Source organism: Mustelus asterias, chromosome 21, assembly GCF_964213995.1.
Source record: "Mustelus asterias chromosome 21, sMusAst1.hap1.1, whole genome shotgun sequence".
NCBI lineage: Eukaryota > Metazoa > Chordata > Chondrichthyes > Carcharhiniformes > Triakidae > Mustelus > Mustelus asterias.
Genome location: NC_135821.1, coordinates 45544259 through 45571247, shown reverse-complemented (window position 1 = coordinate 45571247; position 26989 = coordinate 45544259). Strand labels below are relative to the sequence as shown.

The 26989-nt window shown below is 46.6% G+C and overlaps 1 protein-coding gene across 1 annotated transcript in view; it reads right to left on the bottom strand.

Annotated features, from left to right (window-relative positions):
• Window positions 1–26989, bottom strand: part of csmd2 (CUB and Sushi multiple domains 2) — a 1866499-nt gene that overhangs the window by 1286208 nt on the left and 553302 nt on the right. The window contains exon 4 of the mRNA XM_078237109.1: window positions 13832–14026. Within this exon, the coding sequence (XP_078093235.1) occupies window positions 13832–14026 (195 nt within the window). The remainder of the gene's footprint in view (window positions 1–13831; window positions 14027–26989) is intronic.

Genomic DNA, 26989 nt, shown 5'->3' with positions numbered 1-26989 from the left:
GCTTGGGTCACTGTCTGAGTGGAGTTTGCACATTCTCCCTGTGTCTGTGTGGGTTTCCTCCGGGTGCTCTGGTTTCCTCCAACAGTCCAAAGATGTGCGGGTTAGGTGGATTAGCCATGCTAAATTTCCCCTTAGTGTCAGGGGGACTAGCTAGGGTAAAGGCATGGGGTTATGGGGGTAGGGCAAGGGTGGGATTGTGCAGATGGGCTGAATGGCCTCCTTCTGCACTGTAAGATTCTATGATACTATGAATATTGCACACAACGTTCTGAGGATCTGGGTTCGAATTCGCCATGGCAGATGGTAAAATTTGAATTAAATAAAAAACATCTGGAATTAAGAATCTATTAATGACCATGAAACCATTGTCGATTGTCGGAAAAACCCATCTGGTTCGCTCATGTCTTTGAGTGAACGAAATCTGCCGCCCTTACCTGGACTGGCCTACATGTGACTCCAGAGCCACAGCAATGTGGTTGACTCTCAACTGCCCTCTGAAATGGCCTAGCAAGCCATTCAGTTGGAGGGGGCTAGGGATGGGCAATAAATGCTGGTCAGCCAACAACACCCATGTTCCACGAATGAATAAAGAGAAAAGGGAAATAAATGTGTCATCTTTGCCTGGTCTGGCCGACACATGACCTCAGACCCATAGCAATGTGATTGTTTCTTAATGCACACTGCAATGGTTTATCAAGCCACTCACTTGTATCAAAATGATGATAAAGTTTGGAAAAGGAATGAAACTGGATGGATTAGCTGGCATTGACCCAGGCATCGGAAACAACAACAGCAGCAGCAACAAACCCTCGTCCTGTCAACGCTGCAATGTGCTCCTTATGAACATCCGGGAGCTTGTAACAAAATTGGGAGAGCTGCCCCCAAACCAGTCAAGCAACAGCCTGAAATAATCATGCCTGACAGATATTGTCCAAGACACTATCATCCCTCAGTCTATCTTGTCCCACCAACAGGACAGACCCACTAGTGGCATGGAGTCAGGAGGGAGTTGCACTAAGAGTCTTCAATATCAACTCCAGACCCCATGAATTCATATGGCATATGATCAAACATGGGCAAGGAAACTGCCTGCTGCTTACCACATACCTCCCCGCCGCTGGTGAATTACTACTTAGACACCACCTGGAAGAAGCACTAAGAAAGGCAAGGGCACCGAATATTCTCTGGGTGGGGGAATTCAAAGTCCATTTCCAAGAGTAGCTTGATGGCACAACTACTGACCAAGCTAGCTGTGTCCTAAAGGACATTGCTGCTAGATAGGTATGCAGCAGGTGGTGAGGGAACCAACAAGAGGATAAAACATACTTGACCTCATCAATCTATGTCTCGCAGATGCACCTGTCCTGGACAGTTTGGGTAGGAATGACCACCACACAGTCCTTGTGAATCAAAGTTCATCTCCACACTGAAGATACCTTCCATCATGTTATGTAGCACTACCACCATGTTAAATGGGATAGATTTTGAACAGATCTAACAATTCACGACCAGTCACCCATGAGACACTGGGAGCCATCAGCAGCAGCGATGTTGTAAACAATCACAATCTGTAACCTCATGGTCCAGCATGTCCCCCACTCTACCATTACCACAAAGCTAGGGGATCAAGATCAACCTTGGTTCAAGGAAGAGTGCAGGAGGACTTGCCCAAAAATGAGGTGTCAACCTGATGAGATTCCAGCACAAGACTACTTGCATGCCAAACAGAATCAACAGCAAGTGATAGATAGAGCTAAGCAATTCCACAATCAACAGATCACATTTAAGCTCTGCAGTCCTGCCACTCATGAATTGTAGTGGACAATTAAACAATTCACTGGAGGGGGAGGTTCCACTAACATCTGGCTCCTCAATGATAGGGGAGCCCCAGAACATCAGTACGAAAGGTAAGACAGAAGCATTTTCAAACTCTTCAGCCAGAAGTGGATGTTCCATCTCAGCCTCTTGGGGAGGAGGTAAAAGCGGACTTAGTGGTGTTGGGGGACCATGTGTTTGGAGGCTGTGGTGGGAAGATCTCCAGAGGTGACGAGGTAAGTGGCCAGAGGAACAATTGCATCCCAGAATCCACAAACAGGGCTGCCCTGTTAGACCCATTGGATGGGATTTTACGGTCTCGCTCAGGTGAGACCGGAAATTCCCACTCAAGTCAACGGAGATTTCCATTGTCGGACCCTTGCCCATGGAAGGCGAGGTGGTAGAGTTCCGGCCATTGAATTACCCTATTCCTGTCTCTCAGAACTCATTTCTTCCCATCTTGACTCCATCCTCGCTCCCCTTGTCCAGTCTCTTCCCACCGACATTCATGATTCCTCTGATGCCCTCTATTATAACCACAATTTCCAGTTCCCAGGGCACTAACTGCCTGCTCTTCACAACGGATGCCCAATCCCTCTACACCTCCATCCCCAACCAGGAGAGTCTGAGGGCTCTCCGCTTCTTCCTTGAGAGGAGGCCTGAACAATATGAGACAGTCTGTGCCCATTTGCAGCAACAGTTGGACAACATTCAGGTTTGGGCTGACAAGTGGCAAGTAACATTTGTGCCACACAAGTGCCCACAATGACCATCTCGAACAAATTAGAGTCCAACCATTTCCCCTTGGCATTCAATGGCATTATCATTGCTAAATCCCCACTATCAACATGATGGGGGTCACCATTGACCAGAAAATGAACCGAACCATCCATATGAATGCTATGGCCAAAAGCACGGATTAGAGGCTGAGAATTCTCCAGAGAGTAACTCCCTTCCTGACTTCCTAAAGCCTGTATACCACCTTCAAGACACAAGTTAAGAGTGTGATGGAACATTTTCCACCTGCCTGGATGAGTGCATCTCTATCAATACTCGAGAAGTTCAACACTAGCAAGCATAAAGCAGCCCACCATATTGGCACCCAACCCACCATCTTCAACATCACACCGTTGATGGGCGGCACGGTGACACAATGGTTAGCACTGCTGCCTCAGTGCCAGGGACCCAGGTTCAATTCCGGCCTTGGGTGACTGTGTGGAGTTTGCACATTCTCCCTGTGTCTGCATGGGTTTCCTCCGAGTGCTCCGGTTTCCTCCCACAGTCCAAAGATGTGCAGGTTAGGTGGATTGGCCATGCTAAATTGCCCCTTCATGTCAGGGGGATTAGCTAGGGTAAATGCATGCGGTTCTGGGGATAGGGCCTGAGTGGGATTGTGGTCGTGCAGACCTGATGGGCCAAATGGCCTCCTTCTACATTGTAGGATTCTATGTTTAGTGGCAACAATGTGTGTACCATTCATAAGATGCACTGCAGCAACTCCCCAAGGCTCCTTAGACAGCACCTTCCAAACCCATGGCTGCTACCATATACAAGGACAAGGACAGCATGACAACACCACCACCAGCACAATTGTGATGTGGAACCATATCACTGTTCTTTCATTGTTGCTGGGTCAAAATCCTGCAACTCCCTTCCTAACAGCACTGTGGGTATACCTATATCACATGGACTGCAGCAATTCAAGGCAGTGGCTCACCACCACCTTCCCAAGGGTGATTAGGCATGGGCAATAAATGCTTGTCAAGCCAGCGACCTACATCCTGTGGAAGAATATAAAAACTTGGAGCTCTGATATGCCTCAGCAAAGCATGTGGTAAGTGCTGGCTGACTGTTTACTGTCCTCCCACTGGAAAATCTGGCCCAATGTTACAAATTTCAAGTCTGTACTACCTATTCTTTAAAGGTTTGCGTTGTCAGTTCATACCAGACACAGTGTCTGGTTGCAGGAGGGTACATTTACTAATCAATATTGAATCATGCCAGAAGGTGTGCCATCTGTACTTTGCCTTATGTGTGGAAGGAAGCTTGATAAATACTCCATTAAGACGAAGCCAACAATCTGGCTTGCTTTTCATGACATACTTGACTGAATGCAGTTCTTTTTGTGGCAGTCACCGTCGGATTGTCGCCCCACTCTTAGTTACTTACCTTGCACCAGAGCTTCACATTTCTCGCCCGGATGTCTGAACTGGGCCGCCACAGAAATGCAAAGCACACCTGCTCTGGGAGTAATTCGTGTTGAGTGCGGGATTGCTGGGGGAATCCAAGCCATGCCCTCATTCTACATCACCAGCTGCCATTTTCCAGTAAGTGGAGAGCTTAAAGGTCCCAAAGTCACTTTAAGAAGCTACAGAGAGACAGTAAGTGTGTAAGGGAAGTGGTTGAAGGAATAATGTGCCAGGTGGGTGAATGAGGGACTAGTGTGGTGGCAGATAAGTGGGTGAGGCGCTCGGGATTTGGATGTAGGGTTGGGTGCTACACAGGTGTGAGAGTAGGGGACAGGTGAGTGAAGGGCTTGGGTGGCTGGTGAGTGGGTGACCAGGAGGGTCGCTTGGGACTGGTTGATAAGTAGGGTAGCAGGTAGATGGGTGAAGCTGTAGGATGGCAGTTAAGTGGGTGAGGGGTTTGGTTGGTCACTGGGTGGCATTCAGTCACAGGGGTAGTCAGGTCCAAGGTGTTATTGGTGGCTCAGGGAAGATTTGAGGGATCCAGTGAAGAGTCGGAGTGGTCGTCAGGTCAGGGGATGGGTGGTCATCAGGGGGTCCAATGTGGAGTCCAGAGATCAATAAGAAGTTACCCATGAGTTAAAACTGATTTCAGTCCTTCTAACTTGTTCTGGGTAATTATTCTGCTCAGTGAGTCGGAACCACCCAAAGTCTCCGTCTCTAACTCAGAATTTTGGAGGGTTCCAGGAATAGAAAAATTGTTCATTGGAAATCAAAATGCCCAGGGCAACATAGTCAATGCATTGGGGACTTTAGAGGGGTCCTCAGCACATCCTCTGGCGTATGGAGATCAGAAGTTCTGGGCCTATTTTTTGAACTAAAGTTCAATCCAGTCCTTACATATTCATTACATCGAAATTAGATCAAAGTAGCCCTTGGTAAGGGGTCAACCTTCATTTTGGAAGTTAATATTCATTGGCCTCATGGACATCGACCGTATAAATAAATGTGACTGCTTTGGACTTCAACACATTCAAAGAGGCAGTCAAAAATTTGGCTTTCACCCCTTCCTTAACTTTGTCAGGAAATGGCTCGCTGCATTCCTGATGCAAACTGCCACCTCTCCACATGGTAGAAAAGGCAGCACTTTGTCTGGCCTCTTCCCATGCGCCAAACAATAAGCCTCACTCCACATGGCTGCCCATTTCTGCCACCACTTAATATTTAACCTCAGCTTGCTTCTTCTGCAAAGGTCAAGGAAGTTGAACACACATGAAAAAGCGCAGTTCCTAAAGCAGTACTTTGAACTGAAATGCAAACACAATGTAAAATGGATGAAGAAATACTCTTAAAAGCTCAACTTGTTTTGAATGGAGAAGACTGACAGATTCCACGCACCAGATCTTAATAAAAGTGAAAAGATGGCTTAATAATGCAGACAGAGACCACTCATTTCACTTGGAATTAAATAACACTGTAGGAAATGAATAACTTTGGGAAAGGATTGAATCTCAACTGTCACAGGCCACAAAATATGTAGAATAAACTCAATAATTCAATGATAAAAGGAAAGTGCTACAGAAACTGGAATCTGAAACAAAAACAGAACATGCTGGAAAAGTGTGTCAAAGGACAACCTGAGGATAGGAGCAGGTGGGAGAGTGGGGAAGATGGAAAGTAAAATTTGGAAGTGGACAAATGAGACGGTGGAAGAAATTACAATTTAAAAAATATAATATAAAGTAGTAAAAATTGTTCATAAGATAAAAATAAATAAAATAAATAGAAATAGGGTGAAGGTGGAGGGGAGAGTTTATGCTCTGAAGTTTACAGCCTGACTGCTTTTTTCAGCTCATTGTTCAGCCGGAGCAAGGGAGAGAGAAGCGATTTGTGGCTGCAGTGAAAAGTGTGAGGGATTAACTTTATTTTCATTACTTTTTTGCGGGGTTTCTTTTTTACGAGTTGAAGGGGAAAGCGGAAGTAGGCCGGGCACGAGGTGACCTGGGAAGAAAAAAAAACAACTTTTTTTTAATAAGCGTGCGGGAGGTTTAAAAAGCAGGCCGCTCTATCCAGCGGGCAGCGGTGTGAGCGGGTGGCGGAGTGAGAGGGAGCAGAGTGAAGGCTGAAGGGCTTTGGCTCAACGGGCTGAGGCGGAGACCGGCGAGGCAGGGTAGGTTCAGTTAGTTTTTCCTGTGTTATTTGAAGAAAGGGGAATTATGAGTGTGAGGCCAGTTTGTTGTTCTTGGTGTCGGATGTGGGAGGTCCTGGAGTCTCCTAGCCTCCTGGACGTCCATATCTGCGCCAGGTGCGTCGAGCTGCAGCTCCTAAGGGATCACGTTAGGGAACTGGAACTGCAACTCGATGACCTTCGTCTGGTCAGGGAGAATGAGGAGGTGATAGAGAGGAGTTACAGGCAGGTGGTCACACCGGGGCCACGGGAGGCAGACAAGTGGGTCACGGTTAGGAATGGAAAGGGGAAAGGTCAGGTACTAGAGAGTACCCCAGTGGCTGCGCCCCTTAGAAATAAGTACTCCTGTTTGAGTGCTGTTGGGGGGAGCAGCCTACCTGGGGGAAGCAACAATGGCCGTGCCTCCGGCACAGAGTCCGGCCCGGCAGCTCAGAAGGGTAGGGAAAGGGAGGATGAGCAAACTGACCACAGCACCAGGGTACAGGGAGCCGTTCAAGTGGGGGGAGAAAAAAAAAAGTAGTAGAAATTGGGGATAGTACACTTTTGGATACTGTTGGGGGGGATGACTTAGCAGGGGTAAGCCATGGTGTACAGGTCACTGGCTCAGAGTCTGTCCTTGTGGCTCAGAAGGGAAGGGGGGAGAGGAGTAGAGGATTAGTCATTGGGGACTCTATAGTTAAAGGGATGGATAGGAGATTCTGCAGGAACGAGAGAGACTCGCGGGTCGTGTGTTGCCTCCCAGGAGCCAGAGTCCATGATGTCTCGAATCGTGTTTTCGAAATCCTTAAGGGGGAGGGGGACCAGCCCCAAGTTGTGGTTCACATAGGCACTCAAGACAAAGGTAGGAAAAGGGATGGGGATGTAAGGCAGAAATTCAGAGTTAGGGTGGAAGCTTAGGGCTAGAACAAACAAAGTTGTTATCTCTGGTTTGTTACCCGTGCCACGTGATAGTGAGGAGAGGAATAGGGAGAGAGAGCAGTTGAACGCATGGTTACAGGGATAGTGCAGGAGGAAGGGTTTCAGATACCTGGACAATTGGGGCTCTTTCTGGGGTGGGTGGGACCTCTACAAACAGGATGGTCTGCACCTGAACCAGAGGGGTATCAATATCTTGGGGGGGAAATTTGCTAATGCTCTTCGGGAGGGTTCAAACTAATTCAGCAGGGGGGTGGGTACCTGAATTGTAGCTACAGTGTACAGGAGGTTGAGAGGAGTGAGGTCATGGATGAGGTTTCAGGGTCGCAGGAGTGTACTGGCAGGCAGGAAGGTGGTTTGAAGTGTGTATACTTCAAAGCCAGGAGCATCTGGAATAAGGTGGGTGAGCTTACAGCATGGGTTGGTACCTGGGATTTCGATGTTGTGGCCATCTCGGAGACATGGATAGAGCAAGGACAGGAATGGTTGTTGCAGGTTCCAGGGTTTAGATGTTTCAGTAAGTGCAGGGAAGGTGGTAAAAGAGGGGGAGGTGTGGCATTGTTCGTCAAGGACAGTATTACGGTGGCAGAAAGGGCATTTGATGAGGACTCCTCTACTGAGGTAGTTTGGGCTGAGGTTAGAAACAGGAAAGGAGGTCACCCTGTTGGGAGTTTTTTATACACCTCCAAAAAGTTCCAGAGATGTAGAGGAAAGGATTGCAAAGATGATTCTGGATAGGAGCGAAAGTAACAGGGTAGTTGTTGTGGGGAACTTTAACTTTACAAATATTGACTGGAAAAGCGACAGTTCGAGTACTTTAGAGGGGTCAGTTTTTGTCCAATGTGTGCAGGAGGGCTTCCTGACACAGTATGTAGATAGACCAACAAGAGGCGAGGCCACATTGGATTTGGTACTGGGTAATGAACCAGGCCAGGTGTTAGTTTTGGAGATAGGTGAGCACTTTGGTGATAGTGACCACAATTCGATTATATTTACCCTAGCAATGGAAAGGGATAGGTATATACCGAAGGGCAAGAGTTATAGCTGGGGGAAAGGAAATTATGATGCAATTAGGCGAGATTTAGGTGGCATAGGTTGGGGAAGGAAACTGCAGGGGATGGGCACAATTGTAATGTGGAGCTTGTTCAAGGAACAGCTACTACGCGTCCTCGATAAATATGTACCTGTCAGGCAGGGAGGAAGCAGTCGTGTGAGGGAACCGTGGTTTACTAAAGAGGTTGAATCTCTTGTGAAGAGGAAGAAGGAGACTTATGTTGAGATGAGACGTGAAGGCTCAGTTAGGGCACTTGAGAGTCACAAGTTAGCCAGGAAGGACCCAAAGAAAGAGTTAAGAAGAGCCAGGAGGGGACATGAGAATCTTTGGCAGGTAGGATCAAGGAAAACCCTAAAGCTTTCTATAGGTATGTCAGGAGTAAAAGAATGACTAGGGTAAGATTAGGGCCAGTCAAGGACAGTAGCGGGAAGTTGTGCGTGGAGTCTGAAGAGATAGGAGAGGCACTAAATGAATATTTTTCGTCGGTATTCACACAGGAGAGGGACAGTGTTGTCGAGGGGAGTACTGAGATGCAGGCTGTTGGACTGGACGGGATTGAGGTTCATAAGGAGGAGGTGTTAGCAATTCTGGAAAGGGTAAAAATAGATCAGTCCCCTGGGCCGCATGGGATTTATCCTAGGATTCTTTGGGAGGCTAGAGAAGAGATTGCAGAGCCTTTGGCTTTGATCTTTGTGTCATCATTGTCTACAGGAACAGTGCCAGAAGACTGGAGGATAGCTAATGTTGTCCCCTTGTTCAAGAAGGGGAGTAGGGATAACCCTGGTAATTATAGACTGGTGAGCCTTACTTCTGTTGTGGGCAAAGTTTTGGAAAGAATTATAAGAGATAGGATTTATAATCATCTAGAAAGGAATAATTTGATTATGGATAGTCAGCACGGTTTTGTGAAGGGTAGGTCGTGCCTCACAAACCTTATTGAGTTCTTTGAGAAGGTGACCAAAGAGGTGGATGAGGGTAAAGCGGTTGATGTGGTGTATATGGATTTCAGCAAAGCATTTGATAAGGTTCCCCATGGTAAACTATTGCAGAAAATATGGACACATGGGATTGAGGGTGATTTAGTGGTTTGGATCAGGAATTGGCTAGCTGTAAGAAAACAAAAGGTGGTGGTTGATGGGAAATATTCATCCTGGAGTTCAGTTACTAGTGGTGTACCGCAAGGATCTGTTTTGGGGCCACTGCTGTTTGTCATTTTTATAAATGACGTGGATGAGGGCGTAGAAGGATGGATTAGTAAATTTGCGGATGACACTAAAGTCGGTGGAGTTGTAGACAGTGCGGAGGGAAGTGGCAGGTTACAGAGGGACATAGATAAGCTGCAGAGCTGGGCTGAGAGGTGGCAAATGGAGTTTAATGTGGAAAAGTGTGAGGTTATTCACTTTGGAAGGAGTAACAGGAATACAGAGTACTGGGCTAATGGTAAGATATTTGGTAGTGTGGATGAACAGAGGGATCTGGGTGTCCATGTGCATAGATCCCTGAAAGTTGGCACCCAGGTTGATAGGGTTGATAAGAAGGCATATGATGTGTTAGCTTTTATTGGTAGAGGGATTGAGTTTCGGAGCCAGGAGGTCATGCTGCAACTGTACAAAACTCTGGTGCGGCCGCACTTGGAGTATTGCATACAGTTCTGGTCGCCACATTAGAGGAAAGATGTGGAAGTGTTGGAAAGGGTGCAGAGGAGATTTACCAGGATGTTGCCTGGTATGGTGGGAAGATCGTATGAGGAAAGGCTGAGGGACTTGAGGTTGTTTTCGTTAGAGAGAAGAAGGTTAAGAGGTGACTTAATAGAGGCATACAAGATGATCAGAGGATTAGATAGGGTGGATAGGGAGAGCCTTTTTCCTCGGATGGTGATGGCTAACACGAGGGGACAAAGCTTTAAATTGAGGGTTGAGAGATATAGGACAGATGTTTAAGGTAGGTTCTTTACTCAGAGAGTAGTAAGGGCATGGAATGCCCTGCCTGCAGCAATAGTGGACTTGTCAACATTAAGAGCATTCAAATGGTTATTGGATAAACATATGGATGATATTGGAATAGTGTAGATTAGAGGGGCTTTCGATTGGTTTCACTGGTCGGCGCAACATCGAGGGCCGAAGGACCTGTACTGCGCTGTAATGTTTTATGTTCTATGGCTGAAGTGTCTTCAGTCAGGCTGTAAAGTGCCCAGTTGGAAGATAAGATGCTGTTCCTCCAGTTTGCATTGGGGTTTTCTGGAACACTGCTAACTACTGCACACGGTGTCACAGTGGTTAGCACTGCTGCCTCACAGCGCCAGGGAATCAATTCGGGATTCGGGTCACTGTCTGTGCGGAGTTTGCACGTTCTCTGTGTCTGTGTGGGTTTCCTCCGGGTGCTCCGGTTTCCTCCCACAGTCCGAAAGACGTGCTGGTTAGGTGCATTGGCCATGCTAAATTCTCCCTCAGTGTACACGAACAGGTGCCAGAGTGTGGCCACCAGGAGATTTTCACAGTAACTTCATTGCAGTGTTGATGTCAGCCAACTTGTGACACTAATAAATAAAAAAGGCCAAGGACGGAGACGTGGACAAGAGAGTAAGATGGTGTGTTGAAACGGCAAGCGACAGGGAGGTCTGAGTCCTGCTTGTGGACGGACTGAAGGTGTTCAGCAAAGTGGTCATCCAGTCTGCGTTTGGTGTCTCTGATGTAGGGTAGACCACATTGGGAACAGCAAATGCACTAGAAGGAGTTGCACGTGAAGCGCTGCTTCATCTGAAAAGTGTGTTTAGGATGGTGAGCAGGGAGGAGGTGAAGGGGGAGGTCTCGCACCTTCTACAATTGCATGGGAAGGTGCTGTGGACGGTGGGTCAGGTGTTTGGTGTTACAGAACAGTGGACCAGGGCACCCCAGAGGAATGGTCCCTTCAGAATACTGACGGAGGAGTGAGGGGAAGATGTGATTGGTTGTGGCATTATGCTGGAGTTGGTGGAAATGGCAGAGTATGATCTTTTGAATGTGGAGCCTAGTGGAGTGAAAAGCGACGACAAGGGGGGCTCTATCCTGGTTCTGGGAGGGAGGTGAGGGGGTGAGAGTAGTGGTGAGAGAGATGGGTCGGACACAGCTGAAAGCCCGGTCAACCCCAGTGGGTTCTTTCCCCCTCCCCACCACCCACATCACGAGGGCCATCTGCCACATTCCTCAGGTTGATCTTTGACATTCTGTACCTTTGTTCTGCTATTTACACATTCTGATCTCCTAATGGACACTGTCAGTACAATTCTCAGCCTTTATAACCACCATTTACATTCCCTTTGTCCATGACATCTTGGTCAATTACACAGAGGACGCCCGCCAAGGGCATCAAAGGCCACAGGACATGAAACACAGCAGGCCGCCTCCACCTTTGATGTGCATCCTGGGCAGTCACCTAGATGTAGCACTGGGCCACGCAAGATTAAGAGGATTTAGGAGCACCAAGAGAGCAGAAGCGAAGGCAGACACTGTAGTTAGGATTCGGATAATTGGTACTGTAAATAATCAGTATTGAAGAACATTGCACCTCAAAGGCACAACTCCTCCATCTTTGTCTGGTTTCCCAAAGGGATTTTATCTCCCCATCTATACTCAGAATCTTCTACCAGCCCCTCCAAGAAATCCTAACAGTGAGTGCCATGGAGATCCATGGTCAAAGACATCCTGGAATTGCAGCCTTGTCACCCACTGAACCCGAGGCCTCACCCGTGAGGCCAACAGATTTTGCTCCCAACCCTCACTCAAGCATCAGCCTGGAAGCCTATGTGCAGTCAAAAGACAGGCAGGAGTCAGACTTCGGCAGCATCACAGCTTGCCACACAATGAGTCGTCATCACCCTCCTGCCTTGACAAGTCACTCGCTGACACAGCCAACCCAGGCCCATCACCCTGGCACGATGTCAATGAGACCCTTGGAGGGGAGGAAGAGAGAAAGGCTATTCTAGGGGGTGTGGATAGGATTTCTGGAAGGGTAGACAAGGGTCTTAGAAGGGTGGACAGGGTTTTTGGAACTTCGGGGGGGGGGGGGGGTGCAGGGTTGCAGATCCTTCTCGGTGGAAGAGGGCTTGACTTGCTGGAAACCAAGCCTCCTTATTGGAGCATCTGGCAGCAATCAGGGTCCTCCTGGTATGCTGGACCCTTGCTGCTGCCGGTCCTCCATCCTGTGGGTCCTCCTCGGGCTCCTCATCACTTGAGCCCCAACCCAACAGTGGGCCACAACTTGTGGACATGCAGCCCCTTGGACCCCCCCACCTTGAAGAACCCCCACCCCACACCATACCATGGCTGATTTGTCCATTTTCATCTAAGTGGTTAAAGCTGAGAGGTTCTCACCTCCTCGCTCACCCTCAAATCCATAATGCCTGGTCCACACTTTAAGGGGCCCGTACGGATTTGCTCCCGTGTGACTTGCTGCTGGGGCAGGGGACGGGGAACCTTTGTGGAGGGAGGGGAATGATTGCATGCCAAACTTGCTCATGAGGTTGAAATCATGTCAATCTCATGCTAATCAGCCTCGTGTCATTTCTGGGCAAGATCTGCTTTGCGCCAGCAGACAGGGACCAGGAAGATCGGAAATCATTTGGCACTAATCATTTGGGCCCACATGCAATTCTCCCAGATGAGCACGATCTGTGCCAGACACAGCATGGCTGGAAAATTGTGGCCCCCGCCTCTGACCTGCTCTTATTGCCACAGTTCAGTTTGTGGCCAATAGTAACCCCCAGAATGTAAAGACCATATTTCACTTTACCATTCTCATGTCAAAATGTATTACTTACACTCAACCAGTGGACAGCACTCGATATCACTCATGTCTTAAATGTTGGAATGTGTATTGACTATTGCAGTTTTCTCCTCATCATGTACTTTATTTACAATAATTCACTTGCAGATTCACATGTTATAGTTTATAAATTGCCATCAAAAACAATTTTCATGACAGAATAAATAAACATGACAATACTGGAAATTAAGTGAAATTTTGAAGTTAAAGTTCCTGCCTCGCCCATTTCTGTTTGTCTCCCCGTAATTCTTTGTCAGTCTATTTCTATATCAAATTTTCAGCTTTGGTATATCCTCACTCCTGCATCCTTGTTAGATTTTGCAAGGCTAAACTCTTGACCTCCTTATTTAGCCTTGCATTTGTCTCATTTGACTATGTACATTGAGAAGTTTAATCAAGTTCTACAGCATCAGGTTCTCACAATTCAGTGGGGTCTGGGCAATTTTGCACAATAAAAGGCTTTGATTCTAAAAGGGTAAAGAATGAGATGGGGCACTTGGCTTCTGATACCATCATATTGGTGCCATAATTCTGTGACAAGACTTCAAGCAAAATATAATTATCTAAGATTGGCTACACTGTGACCTTATATTTAGCACCTTGCATGCAATTAGCATGGTTATGGATAATGAACCAGTTCAGAAATTCTCAACAGTACTTTGTCCAACACATTCAGTTCATTGAAATGCTGCTTGCATGAGAGTTCAAATGACAGTGACAAATACAAATGAGATGGGTTGCTCCAATGAATGTTGCCATGGTACGCATTCACACCACTACTGAAGTCCACAAAGAGTATTTTCTGAGAACTAGGTCAAGGATTTAAGCACATCCCGATTCATCAGCTGAAAATTCCATTCAGTTTCGTTTTACCTCTGCAAAAGGGAACTGGAAAATCCCACGAGGCGCTGTTCTCCGTGCTGGCAAGGCATGTCAGCACTGCATGTCCTTCAAGGAAGTGGCCAGTGTTGCAACTAAACCGGATTTTGTCCCCTATGTTGAAAGTGGATCCCTGCTGCAGTCCATTCTGCAATTTGCCAGGATTCCCACAAGTATGACTTGGTAATACTGAAAGAGATAACAAAAAAGAACTTTTTAAAAACATAACCGAATGAGTTTATCGTTCACAGTCATGACTAATTTTGTCTTGCAATTCATGCAGCCAAATTTTGATTTGAAACTAATGACGTTTCAGAACTGCACTCTTGAGAATGAACACTGCTTTACATTGTAAAATCATCTCTTTTTCTGCTCAAGTTTTAACAACAATCATAATGAATAACAGTATCAAAAATAGTTTACAGTGTAGCCATAATTTAATAAACTTACATTTGGAAGAAAATGAAAAAGGGAAAAGTAAAGAATTGGAGGAAGAAGAAAAAGGAAACACAAAATGGAAAAATATATGAAAAAAATCCTCTCTGGCCCCAAAAATAATTAAGGAGAAAATCTACAACAATCATAGGACAGATGTAGGCCATAATTCATGGAATCATAGAACCCTACAGTGCAGAAGGAGGCCAATCCCACCCAGGTCCCACCCCCATTACCCCATGCATTTACCCAACTAATCCCCTTGACACTAAGGGGCAATTTAACATGGCCAATCCACCAAACCCGCACATCTTTGGAGTGTGGGAGGAAACTGGAGCACCCGGAGGAAACCCACGCAGACACAGGAAGAATGTGCAACCTCCACATAGACAGTGACCCAAGGCCGGGAATCGAACCTGGGTCCCTGGCGCTGAGAGGCAGCAGTGCTAGCTACTGTGACACCATGCCACCCCAATCCTCCGGTCCCATTGCTGTGAATGGAGCTTTGGCTGAGCGCCAAGTTCTCCATTCTCACTGGCAGCGCTGATGGGGCATGCAGCATCGGAGGGTTCCAGCCAAAGTTCCACATGATCTGCGGCGAAAATCTCCATTCTCATTCACGGCTGGGATTCTCTGGTGCCGCTGAAAATGAATGGAGTTTTGGTTGAGTGCCAAATTCTCCCTTCTCATTTGTGGAGGGACAGCCACAGATGAGATCGGAGAATCCCGCCCATAACATATACACATGCATTATGGTCAGTTATATGCAACTAGAGACTTGTAGTTCCACAAAATAATCTAGGAAAAGCTATCAAGCCACAGAAAGTCCATCAGTGGAGCCTTGTACATTGTGTAAAAAAGCATTTTAATGGATTCTACATTGCTAGAACACACCCACCACATCAAGGCTTCCAAATTTCAGATGATTTGCATAACATTAATGAAAACATTGCAAACCTCATTATTATAAATCTGCAGTTATATCCACACAATAATTCAAAGTGCTTCCTCTCATTAAGTGTATTTTCTCTGATGATTTAAAACAATACATCATATTCAGGGTCTGGAGTTTCCACTATATTCTGTTGTTTCCCCCCCCCGCCTGTGTAATTGTCCTGAAATCAACTAATATAGTGCAAAAGATCAGGGGATTTTAAGTGTACATCGCATTCACAACTAGTTTGTGATTTTTTTGCTGTAGTTTAAAATGTTGTAACTATTTTTAACTGGTGCTAAAAACCAATTTCCAGCAACCTCCCCCCAGCATAAAAGCAGGCACATCCTGAGACTGTACAAATCACCAACGAGTTTCCACTAATGGTTTGCACGCCTTCCATGAGGCTCTTAGAAACTTAGGGTGTTTTTTTGAGGTAAAGTGATCTGAATGGATAGATTAAAAGCTCTTGGTTTGTTTAAAATTTATGACCAGACTACCAATTGCACTAACTACTGCGACAATGTAGGAACGGAGATATATTTCCATGTCAGGGTGGTGTGTGGCTTGGAAGGTGGTGGTGTTCCCATGTATCTGCTGCCCTTGTTCTTCTAGATGGTCACAGTCGCAGGTTCTGAAGGTACTAAGAAGCCCTGATGAGTTCCGGCAGTAGATTGTACACACTGCTGACACTGTGCATCAGTGGTGATGGGAGTATGTTTGTGGATGGGGTGCCAATTGAGCAAGCTGCTTCATCCTGGATGGTGTCAGGTTTCTTGTGTTGATGGACCTGCACCCATCCAGGCAAGTGAAGAGTATTAAATCACACTCCTGACTTGAGCCGTGTCGATGATGAACAGGCTTTGGGGAATCAGGAGGTGAGTTACTCGTTGAAGGGTTCCCAGCCTCCGATCTGCTCTGGTAGCTACAGTATTTATATGACTAGTTTGGCTGGTTTCCATTGCTTTTCTTCTGCATCTCCCCCTTCTTTTGGTCAGTTTTCGAAAAACTTCCCACCCGAAAGTATCACTCTGCAGAACGGCAGCTTTTATGTTGATTTAGCCACATATTAATGGGCATGATGCGCAAAAGAGCTAAAAAGAATATTTCCAAAATTACTTCCCCAGCTGTAGGGGAAATCAACTCTAACATTTGTAGCATTCGTTGCTCTTCAAACCCCTGAACAACAAGCCTCACTTTTTGCTTTACAAGTCCCATTTGCAGTGGCCTTTTCCAGTACAAATCTGTGTAACAAGGCTGGCAAACATGAACTGGCTCATCAGAATAAACCCCGAACTCTCCCCAACGATCACACACTCTCTGTTCTGCTTCTCTTGTAGTTAATCCTCAAAGTTCTTGGCAGCTGCCACTATGGGACTTTGTGTTCTAGTTTTGTTCTAAGACTCTTCCCTAACTTTTATTTCCTTGTCTAATATATTCTGGGATTGTCTCAACCTCCGCATTTCTGGTCTGCGGGGATGACTATTATGAGATTTGCCTCTTGCTCTAATCGGAGGGTGCATCTCTGGCATATGATAATTTCCTAATGCAAGATTCACTCCCAGACTCACCATCAATATTTGCACTGTCCTTTCTTACCCTCCACTCTTACACCCACTTCTGCCAGTACATGGAGGTAACTTCCTGCCTATCATTCTGAACATTGAATCAATAGTTAAAGCTTGCCCATAACACACCCCACAACTGTGGCACCCCTCCATTCATTTGAGTGCTCTGTCAATTGAGTACTCACTTGGGGCTATCACCTTGTAATGTGATAACCCTATAATGCATGTCATGATCACTCATATTACTACTATTCAGTCCTAGATGTACCGCATTCTATTCCTCAGGACATTCATTACAAAACACATGAGCATTTAAGGTACAAGGTGCCTCATTCATTTCTATCAGTGGGTCAAAGTCTAAAAATCTGCAATTAATTCTGATTAATCTTGAGGAATGCACGTTAGCAGTTCAGCTGCCATGTTTAATAAATACCGTCTTATCAACATGACTTATTGCCTTATCAGGACCTTTCCAATCCCTGTGACTGTCTGCCTCTTTTATAATGTAGCAAATCTTCTGAATTGAGGCCTATATCTCCCTTTGGTCTTGCACCATGTCTCGGTGGTCTCTGAAGTTTCTCAGAGACCTCAGCCTTGATGAAAACCTGTTACCTTGCATGTTTCTGGCTTTGTGCATTTCCTTGCATAATGATGCACTGAATTACACCCGAAGCATCTATTAACTGTTTCATTTGTTCCATGAAGACAGAAATGAATGACTGTTTCCCCATGAATTTATTTTTAAGGCATCAGACATCTGATTTTTTTTGTATTCATCCATGGGACATGGGCATCGCTGGCTGCCCTGATGCGCGATTAATTCACTCGGGAGGCTGGATCGTACCCGGGAAATAAAGGCTTTTATTAGCAACAAGAATAGAGCATACTGCTTAACAATACAATCCCAGACTAAAGGGTCACTAGGAAGTGCAGTGACCTTTATACTCCTATAGGAAGGCGGAGCCAACCGGAGTGTACCACAGAACAATACCAACAGGTGGAACACCCCAACCCTAACCCCAACAGTAACAAGAGTGACATATGTACAAGTACCCATAGTGATAACCATCTATGGTTCACCACATTCACCCCTCCTTTAAAAACAAAGGCCGGTGGGGCAAAAAAAAAAGTACGAACTGTCCATATATTCACAAGTTCAGTCGTATCGGAGGGCCGCACCGTCTCTGCGACCTCCTCAGCACTGGCGGTAGCGCCGGTTCTGGTGACCGTGGTGATCCTCTCTCCAAGGTGGCGTCCAGTGACTCCTCCAGTTCCTCACGGACGGGTGGACCTCGAGGTGGCGACAATCTCCTGGACTCAGGCAAGCTGTACACGGGAGTAAGAGGATTAAGTGGAGGTCCCGATACTGCCCGCACCGTGTCAGGAGGGGAGATAATGGGCAAAGGAACTCTAACCAGGGGTGCGGGAGCGATGGGGGTTTCCAGGTCCCCTGCAGGCGCCAGATCTCAGATAGAGACCGTGTCCTCTCGCCCGTCAGGATATGCTACAGAGGCATATTGAGGGTTGGCCTGGAGGAGATGGACCTGTTCAACCAAAGGGTCGGACTTGCGGGTCCTTACATGCCGCCGCAGGAGGACAGGTCCTGAGTACGTCAACCAAGACGGCAGTGAGGTCCCAGAGGAAGACTTCCTCGGGAAAGTAAACATCCGCTCATGTGGGGTAGCGTTGGTTGCCGTACACAGGAGGGAACGGATTGAATGGAGCGCATCAGAAAGTACCTCTTGCCAACGGGAGACTGGAAGACCCCTAGACCTCAACGCCAGTAAGACAGCCTTCCAGACTGTAGCGTTTTCTCTTTCGACCTGCCCGTTACCCCTGGGGTTGTAACTCGTAGTCCTACTTGAGGCAATTCCTTTAGAGAGCAGGTATTGCCTCAAGTCGTCGCTCATAAACAACGAACCCCTATCACTGTGGATATAACTGGGGTAGCCGAACAGGGTAAAAAGACTCCGCAAGGCTTTGATGACCGTGGCAGCGGACATGTCTGAACAGGGAATGGCAAAAGGGAATCGGGAGTACTCGTCAACCACGTTGGGGAAGTACACATTCCGATCTGTCGAAGGAAGGGGGCCCTTGAAATCAACACTCAGTCGTTCAAAAGGGCGAGTGGCCTTAATGAGGTGTGCCCTGTCAGGTCGGTAGAAGTGCGGCTTGCATTCAGCACATACCTGGCAGCTTCGAGTTATCGACCTGACATCCTCTATGGAGTAGAGCAGATTCCGGGCCTTTACAAAATGGAAGAGCCGAGTGATCCCCGGATGGCAGAGATCATTGTGGAGGGCGTGTAGCCGGTCCTCCTGCACACTGGCACATGTTCCACGCGACAGGGCATCTGAGGGCTCATTGAGCTTCACCGGACGGTACATGATATCATAGTTGTAGGTGGAGAGTTCGATTCTCCACCTCAAGATTTTATCACTTTTGATTTTACCCCTTAGCGTGTTGTTGAACATGAAGGCCACGGACCGCTGGTCCGTGAGCAGGGTAAATCATTATCCAGCCAAATAATGGCGCCAATGCCAGATGGCCTCCACAATGGCCTGAGCCTCTTTTTCCACAGAGGAGTGCTGAATTTCAGGGCCTTGGAGGGTGCGAGAGAAAAAGGCAACGGGCCTGCCCGCCTGGTTAAGTGTGGTGGCCAGGGCGAAATCAGATGCATCACTCTCCACCTGCAAGGGGTTGGACTCATCAACAGCGTGCATCGTGGCTTTCGCGATGTCGGCTTTTATCCCTTCAAAGGCTAAGCGAGCCTCTGCTGCCAGGGGAAAAGAGGTAGACTTAATGAGCGGACGGGCTTTGTCCGCATAATTGGGAACCCACTGTGCGTAATATGAAAAGAAACCTAAGCATCTTCTCAGTGCTTTGGTGCTAGTGGGTAGGGGAAGTTCAAGGAGGGGACGCATACGGTCTGGATCAGGGCCGAGGGCCCCGTTTTCCACCACATATCCGAGAATTGCTAGGCGGTGCTTGCTGAATACGCACTTCTCCCTGTTATAGGTCAGATTCAGGCGAGACGCAGTGAGTAAAAACTTCAGGAGGTTGGCATCGTGGTCCTGCTGGTCATGGCCGCAGATAGTGACGTTGTCCAGGTACGGGAAGGTAGCCTGTAGCCCGTTTTGGTCCACCATTCGGTCCATTTCACGCTGGAAGACCGAGACCCCATTAGTGACGCCAAAAGGGACCCTTAAGAAGTGGTAGAGACGGCCATCCGCCTCAAAGGCCGTGTATTTCCGGTCCTCTGGGCGAATGGGGAGCTGGTGGTCGGCTGACTTCAAGTCGATGGTGGAGAACACCCAGTACTGCGCAATCTGATTGACCATGTCAGATATGCGCGGGAGAGGATACGTGTCCAGCTGCGTGTACCTATTAATGGTCTGACAATAGTCTATGACCATCCGGGGCTTGTCTCCAGTCTTAACCACCACGACTTGTGTCTCCATGAGCTAGTGCTAGGTTGAATGATCCCTTCCCTGAGGAGCCGCTGAACTTCAGATCGAATAAAGATCTGATCCTCAACGCTGTAACACCTGCTCTTAGTTGCGATGGGCTTGCAGCCTGGCATGAGATTTTCAAATAAAGACGGCAGGGTGATTTTGAGTGTCGAGAGACTGCACGTGGAGCGCACTGGGCAATTTGGAGGTTGCAGTTCTCCCACTGAAAGTGGAGGGAGTGGCCCATCGTACTGCAGGATCACACTCCTCAGGTGGACCATAAAGTCTAGTCCCAGGAGTACCGGAGCGCAAAGGTGCGGTAACACGAGGAGCCTGAAGTTCTCATAAACTGTGCCCCGCACCGTTAGATTTACCACGCAGCTCCCAAGAACGGTAACAGATCGGGACCTCGACGCCATAGAAATTGTCTGCCTGACAGTCTGTACTCAGAGACCGCACCGTTTCACGGTGTCCGGATGAATGAAACTCTCCGTGCTCCCGCTGTCAAACAGACAATGTATCAGGCGTCCATTTACCTCTATGTCCATCATGGACTTGTCGAGTCTGTGAGGCTTGGCCTGGTCCAGGATGATTGACATCACCGTTGAATCCCGAGGGCAACTGCAGGCAGCTGAGATGGTCGATCAGGAGGTCCCCTGCTGGTCGTCTGCGGTCGGTGTCGACCAAAATGGCTGCGCCCATGGATCGCACGTGGTCGATGGCGTTGAAAGTGGCGGCACTCGCAGGTCGCACGTGTCTTGCGTCGTCGTCCTCAGGAATGGTGGCGCCCGTGAATCGCACGTGGTTGAAGACATCAACGAAGCTGGAGACGAGGAGACGGATCCTGGAGAGTCACACGCAGCACTGCTTGGCTTCGAAGGTGGTTTCGCTCGGCACACTTTAGCATAGTGCCCTTTCTTCCCACACGCGGAGCAAAATACCGTTCTGGCCGGACATCGCTGACGAGGGTCCTTCGCCAATCCACAGAAATAGCACCGTGGGCCTCCTGGAGCTGCTGGCGCCGTCAGGTCCGAGGTTGAAAGCACGATCGCGCAGTTCCTAGGAGCCGCTGGGTAGAGTTGAGTCGGTGGCTGTACTTGCCACGATGTTCCCACGTGGTCGGTGGAGTAAGTTTCAAGACTTCTCTAGGCCGTTTCCATCGCATCAGCCAATTCCACCGTCTTAGCTAGGTCCAAGTTACCTTGCTCTATCAGCCGCAGGCGAATATAGGATGAGCTGATTCCCGCCACGAACGCATCTCGGATCAGATCGTTAGTGTATTGAGTAGGCGACACTGGCTTGCAATTGCAGGCTCTGGCTAGCTGCTGAAGTTCGCGCAGGTACTGTCCCATCGTTTCGCTGGGCTGCTGCCATCGAGTGGCTAGTAGGTGCCGAGCATGAATCTCGTTTGGCGGTTTATGGTACAGCTTCTTAAGTAGTTCGATGGCCTCTTTGTAGTCTTGTGAATCACGGATTGTTGCATACACATTGTCGCTTACCCTTGCGTGGAGGACCCGCAATCTATCGGCGATGCTTTGGACTGCTGTTGAGGCGTTGATATAATCCTGGAAACACTTCAACCAATGGTCGAAAGTGTTCGACGCTCCAGCGGCACGCGGATCTAAGGTAAGCCGATCGGGTTTTAACATTTGCTCCATGGTTTTTTTTTTCAAAACAAAAATTGTTGCTAATAAAATTGATGCGCGATTAAATCACTCGGGAGGCTGGATCATACCCGGGAAATAAAGGCTTTTATTAGCAACAAGAATAGAGCATACTGCTTGACAATACAATCCCAGACTAAAGGGTCACTAGGAAGTGCAGTGACCTTTATACTCCTATAGGAAGGCGGAGCCAACCAGAGTGTACCACAGAACAATACCAACAGGTGGAACACCCCAACCCTAACCCCAACAGTAACAAGAGTAACATATGTACAAGTACCCATAGTGATAACCATCTATGGTTCAGTACCCATAGTGGTAACCATCTGTGGTTCACCACATGCCCATCCCTAGTTGCCCTTGAGAAGGTGGTGGTGAGCTGCCTTCTTGAAACACTGCAGTACACATACTGTGGGTTGACCCACAAAGCATTAGAGGGGAAATTCCAGGTTTGTGAGGAACAGTGATATATTTCCATGTAAGGATGGTGAGTGGCTTGGAGGGGAACTTGCAGGTGATGGTGCTCCCAAGTATGGGCTGCCCTTGTTCTTCTCGATGGAAGTGGTCGTGGGTTTGGAAGGTGCTGTCTCAGGGATCTTTGGTGAATTTCTGCAATGCATCTTGTAGATAGTACACACTGCTGCTGTTGAACGTTGGTAGTGGAGGGAGTGGATGTTTGTGAATGTGGTGACAATCAAGTGGGCTGTTTCGTCTTGGATGGCGTCAAGCTTCTCGTGTTGTTGGAGCTTCACCCATCCAGGCAGATGGGGAGTATTCCATCACAACCCTGACTTGAGCCTTGTCAATGGTGGACAGGTTTGGGGAGTCAGGTGGTGAGTTACACGCCAGTATTCCGAGCTTCTGACCTTCTCTTGTAGCCATTGCATTTATGTGGCAAGTTCAGTGGAGTTTCTGGTCAATGGTAACCCCAAGGATGTTGACAGTGGGGGATTTAGTGATGGTCACACCATTGAATGCAACATGTTCTCCTCCTCCAAAAAAAACACCAGTTAAAACCAGTTGTCTGTCGACGTGAGACAGCTCAGCACGATTCACAAATTTAAATGCTGGCACCAATCCAGAGATCCCCAAAATGAACATCGACAGTTTAAACTGTTAACATGGTGATATTTTACATGAACTGCCCATTTGCTTTCTGAAATCTATCAAATTCTGACCATACCTCAGAGGCATTTAACAAATCATCTTCCTTGTAGATTTCACTGAGGATCTCTCATAGAAGAATGAAATCCCCATCATTATTCATTTGATGGACACCATCTCACAAAATATTTTACTTCTATGATGATGCCAAGGCCATACCTTGTATTCTATGTGGTAGAAATGTAACTGTATCAAACCAACAGATCACTCCTGTCGGGATAATCAACTTCATTATTCCATCGGTAATATGGTTCAAACTCCCAGAACATTGGAAGCTAATCATACTCGACCAATTCACACGAGGTTCCTGCCATGGCCACTAAGATTTTAGTGATCTGTCTTTTTTCTCTTATTTTTCATACCTTAGTCTTTTGGTAATCAACCTCTTCCACCATGTTATAAAGTTTTAAAGATTTACATTCACACTGCAATGAAGTTACAGTGAGAATCCCCTAGTCTCCATACTCCGGCGCCTGTTCGGGTGCACCAAGGGAGGATTTAGCATGGCCAATGCACCTAACCTGCACATCTTTGGACTGTGGGAGGAAACCCACACAGACACGGGGAAAACATGCTGACTCTGCACAGACAGCGACCCAAGCAGGGAATCGAACCCAGGTCGGGCGTTGAGGCAGCAGTGCTAACCACTGTGCCGCCCCACTCAACAACCAGCATTTACCATGTTCTTATTTGTAGGGCTACAAGTAAATCCCCAGTTAACGCTCACCACATGAATATGATGCAAATAAATACAATTCATGTTCAATTAAGATGTTGGACTAATTACCATGTTTAAAAACGGTCACTTTTTGTGACAAATCTATTTTCAGTTGCATAAAGCAACCGCATCGAAGGACCACAAGTAGATTTTAAATATTACATTTTTAAACTAAATTATATCCTAAAACACTTCCCAATTGTGCTTGTTCAAGGTCAGCAATATGCAAATAAGTTGGAATGGAAATTTAAAAAAAAAACTTCTCCAAAGATTTGCACGCAGTTTGGATCTGAATCATCAGTTGTGCTCAAAGCTGAAACTCTGCCCCTTTATTGTTGAATTCAGATTATTTGAACAACAAAAGACATTTCAGCACCAATCATTGGGGCACTTAAGATTGGAATTTTAACATTTCAAAACTCTGTGATGTTAGCTGTTGTCTTAGATACTATTATGCATGCCCCTATCGACTCAGGGTGCATAAAGGATCACTAGGTCGGCTCATAATGTAAACTCTTTATTTAAGGTGTGTACTGAGTCACAGTCAGGTCTAAAACTGCTCAACCAGGTCCCATACTGGGAGGAGTTAATTACAGTAAGAAATCTCACAACACCAGGTTAAAGTCCAACAGGTTTATTTGGTAGCAAATACCATAAGCTTTCGGAGCACAGCTCCTTCGTCAGATGGAGTGGATATCTGTTCTAGATATCCACTCCATCTGACGAAGGAGCTATGCTCCGAAAGCTTATGGTATTTGCTACCAAATAAACCTGTTGGACTTTAACCTGGTGTTGTGAGACTTCTTACTGTGCTTACCCCAGTCCAACGCCAGCATCTCCACATCAGGAGTTAATTACCCAGGGGTCAGCTATTAAAGGGGCAGTCTGCACCCAAGCCCCAACATACAATATATATACATATATGAAGAAGGGAAAGGGTTAATGTTTTTGTACTCAATGTATTTGGTACCTAAAGGGAAAGGGTTAATGTATTTTGTACCTAAAAGGTTGAACTTTGTACTTAGAATATATCACAAGCATAACCCTTCATTGTGGCTAATCTCCTCAGGTTTATACTGCTTTTGACATGAATAAAAGTTATTCTTGTTTGTACTGCTTCTGACATTAATACCAGTTAACTTTTATTTTTATAACAATAGATAGTCAATGCAATGTGAATGTGTTTGTGAAGTCTTACCTTTCCTCCAAGTTTGTGTGTGGTTTGCGGAAGACAGGCGATTCCATGGTGTGGATCACGATATCAGCCGTTTGAAGAGGAACTCCCGCTGAGGCAGCTGGAAGAGCGTCGGAACTTCAAAGGGGAACCGCGGGAAGAACAGGAAACAGAAGACCTGCGCTTCATGTGCTGAGGATGCCAGATACACTGGTTTATGGTCAAGAAGTTATCAATGTATTTTTTGTAGTTGGTCTGGAAGCTTGCTTCGTGACCAGCAGTTGTAAATTGTATTTCTGAGTCGTGACTGGTCTGGGGTTGATTCGTGACCAGTATTCGAAGCCATGCTGTATATATATCCCCACTTTTCTGTGTTCAGGAAGAACTTTGGCTTCCGCTTTCAAGGGGTCAGGTTCTCCCGCAAGCTTGTGAGAATAAAGCCTTACTGTATTTTGACTCAGACTAGCCTCAGAGGTATTTTTACCTACTTCAATATATCACAGACACAAGTAATAGAATTCCTTAAATGCTGGATATTGGCTGGAATGTTTGGAAGTTTATTGAATATACAAAACGTTATGCATTGTAAAGTGAAACCTAATTACTGGCACGCACGCACGCACGCACGCACGCACACACGCACACACACACACACACAAAACCTTGAATTGGAGCAGCACAGTAGCACACTGGTTAGCACTGCTGCTCCACAGCGCCAGGGACCTGGGTTCGATTCCTGGCCTGGGTCATTGTCTGTGTGGAGATTGCATGTTCTCCCCCTGCGTTTCCTCTGGGTGCTCCGGTTTCCTCCCACGTTCTGAAAGATGTGCTGGTTAGGTGCGTTGACCCAAACAGGCACCGGACTGTGGCGACTACGGGAATTTCACAGTAACTTAATTGCAGTGTTAATGTAAGGCTTACTTACGACTAATAAATAACCTTAACTTACTTTAATTTGATTGAATTCTACCTCAAACACTGCAAAAGCTGGAACTGCAGCTCTCATTTAGATCCCAGAATTGTACTTTATAGAATCAAGGGCTTCAGGCAAAATTATCCATATGCTTCACAAACACTAGATAGTCACTGATCTGCAACAAGCAAGGTATGAGGCATAACTTCAAACCTTCGACATGTTTATATTAATGTAGAAAAGAATCAGCTTGTGATGTTTGAGGTTTACAGCAGTACAAAATCTAAAATAACAGTCAAAATTGAGGACGCAGAATCACAGAGTTGTTATGGTGCAGACAGAAGCCATTTGGCCCATCCTGTCTGCACCAGCTCTCCAAATGAATATCATGGCCCAGTGACACACTCCTGCCCTTTCCCCATACCCCTGCAAATTGTTTCTATTCAAGTCACGATCTAATGGTCTCTTGAATGCCTTGATTGAGCCTGCCTCCACCACACTTCCAGGCAGTGCATTCCAAATTGTTTTCCAATCTTTTGACGTGCTCCTTCATGCATATTTATGTTCTTTGAAGAGCCTGGAGTAATGTTACATGCTGATTTTGAGAAGTTTTAGCAAGGTAGATGGAAAGCAACAAGCACCAAGTTCAACTGATCCATGGGGTTTTATATTATCTGCAGATCCAAACATAGCAGTCTCCTTGTCTCCCTCTTTTCAATTCACTCTTGAATTGTGACACAATGGTACTGCATATTTATCATGTTCCTTCGACAATAAATGTCCACAATATGCTTGTACTAGAGTTTTTAACAACATTGCAAAGCCTTGCAATCAGGACGATAGAATAGGTAGGATATTAGTAGATTATCACGCAGAATATAAATTTACTACAAGCTCTACACCTACTTCTTAATGTTATGAGGTGTCAGAAATATTTATGGTTCTTAATAGCAACTTTCCAGACAATTACCTTTTGCTTAATGTTAGTTTACTTCATGTTATTATTACCATCATTTATTCTGACAGAGTTCAAATTTTCCAATGTCAAACCCCATTTATTCTGCATATATACCGAGGGAAAGGGGGGGGTGATTAACGTAATTGATCACACTACGCTTTGAATTTCCTCT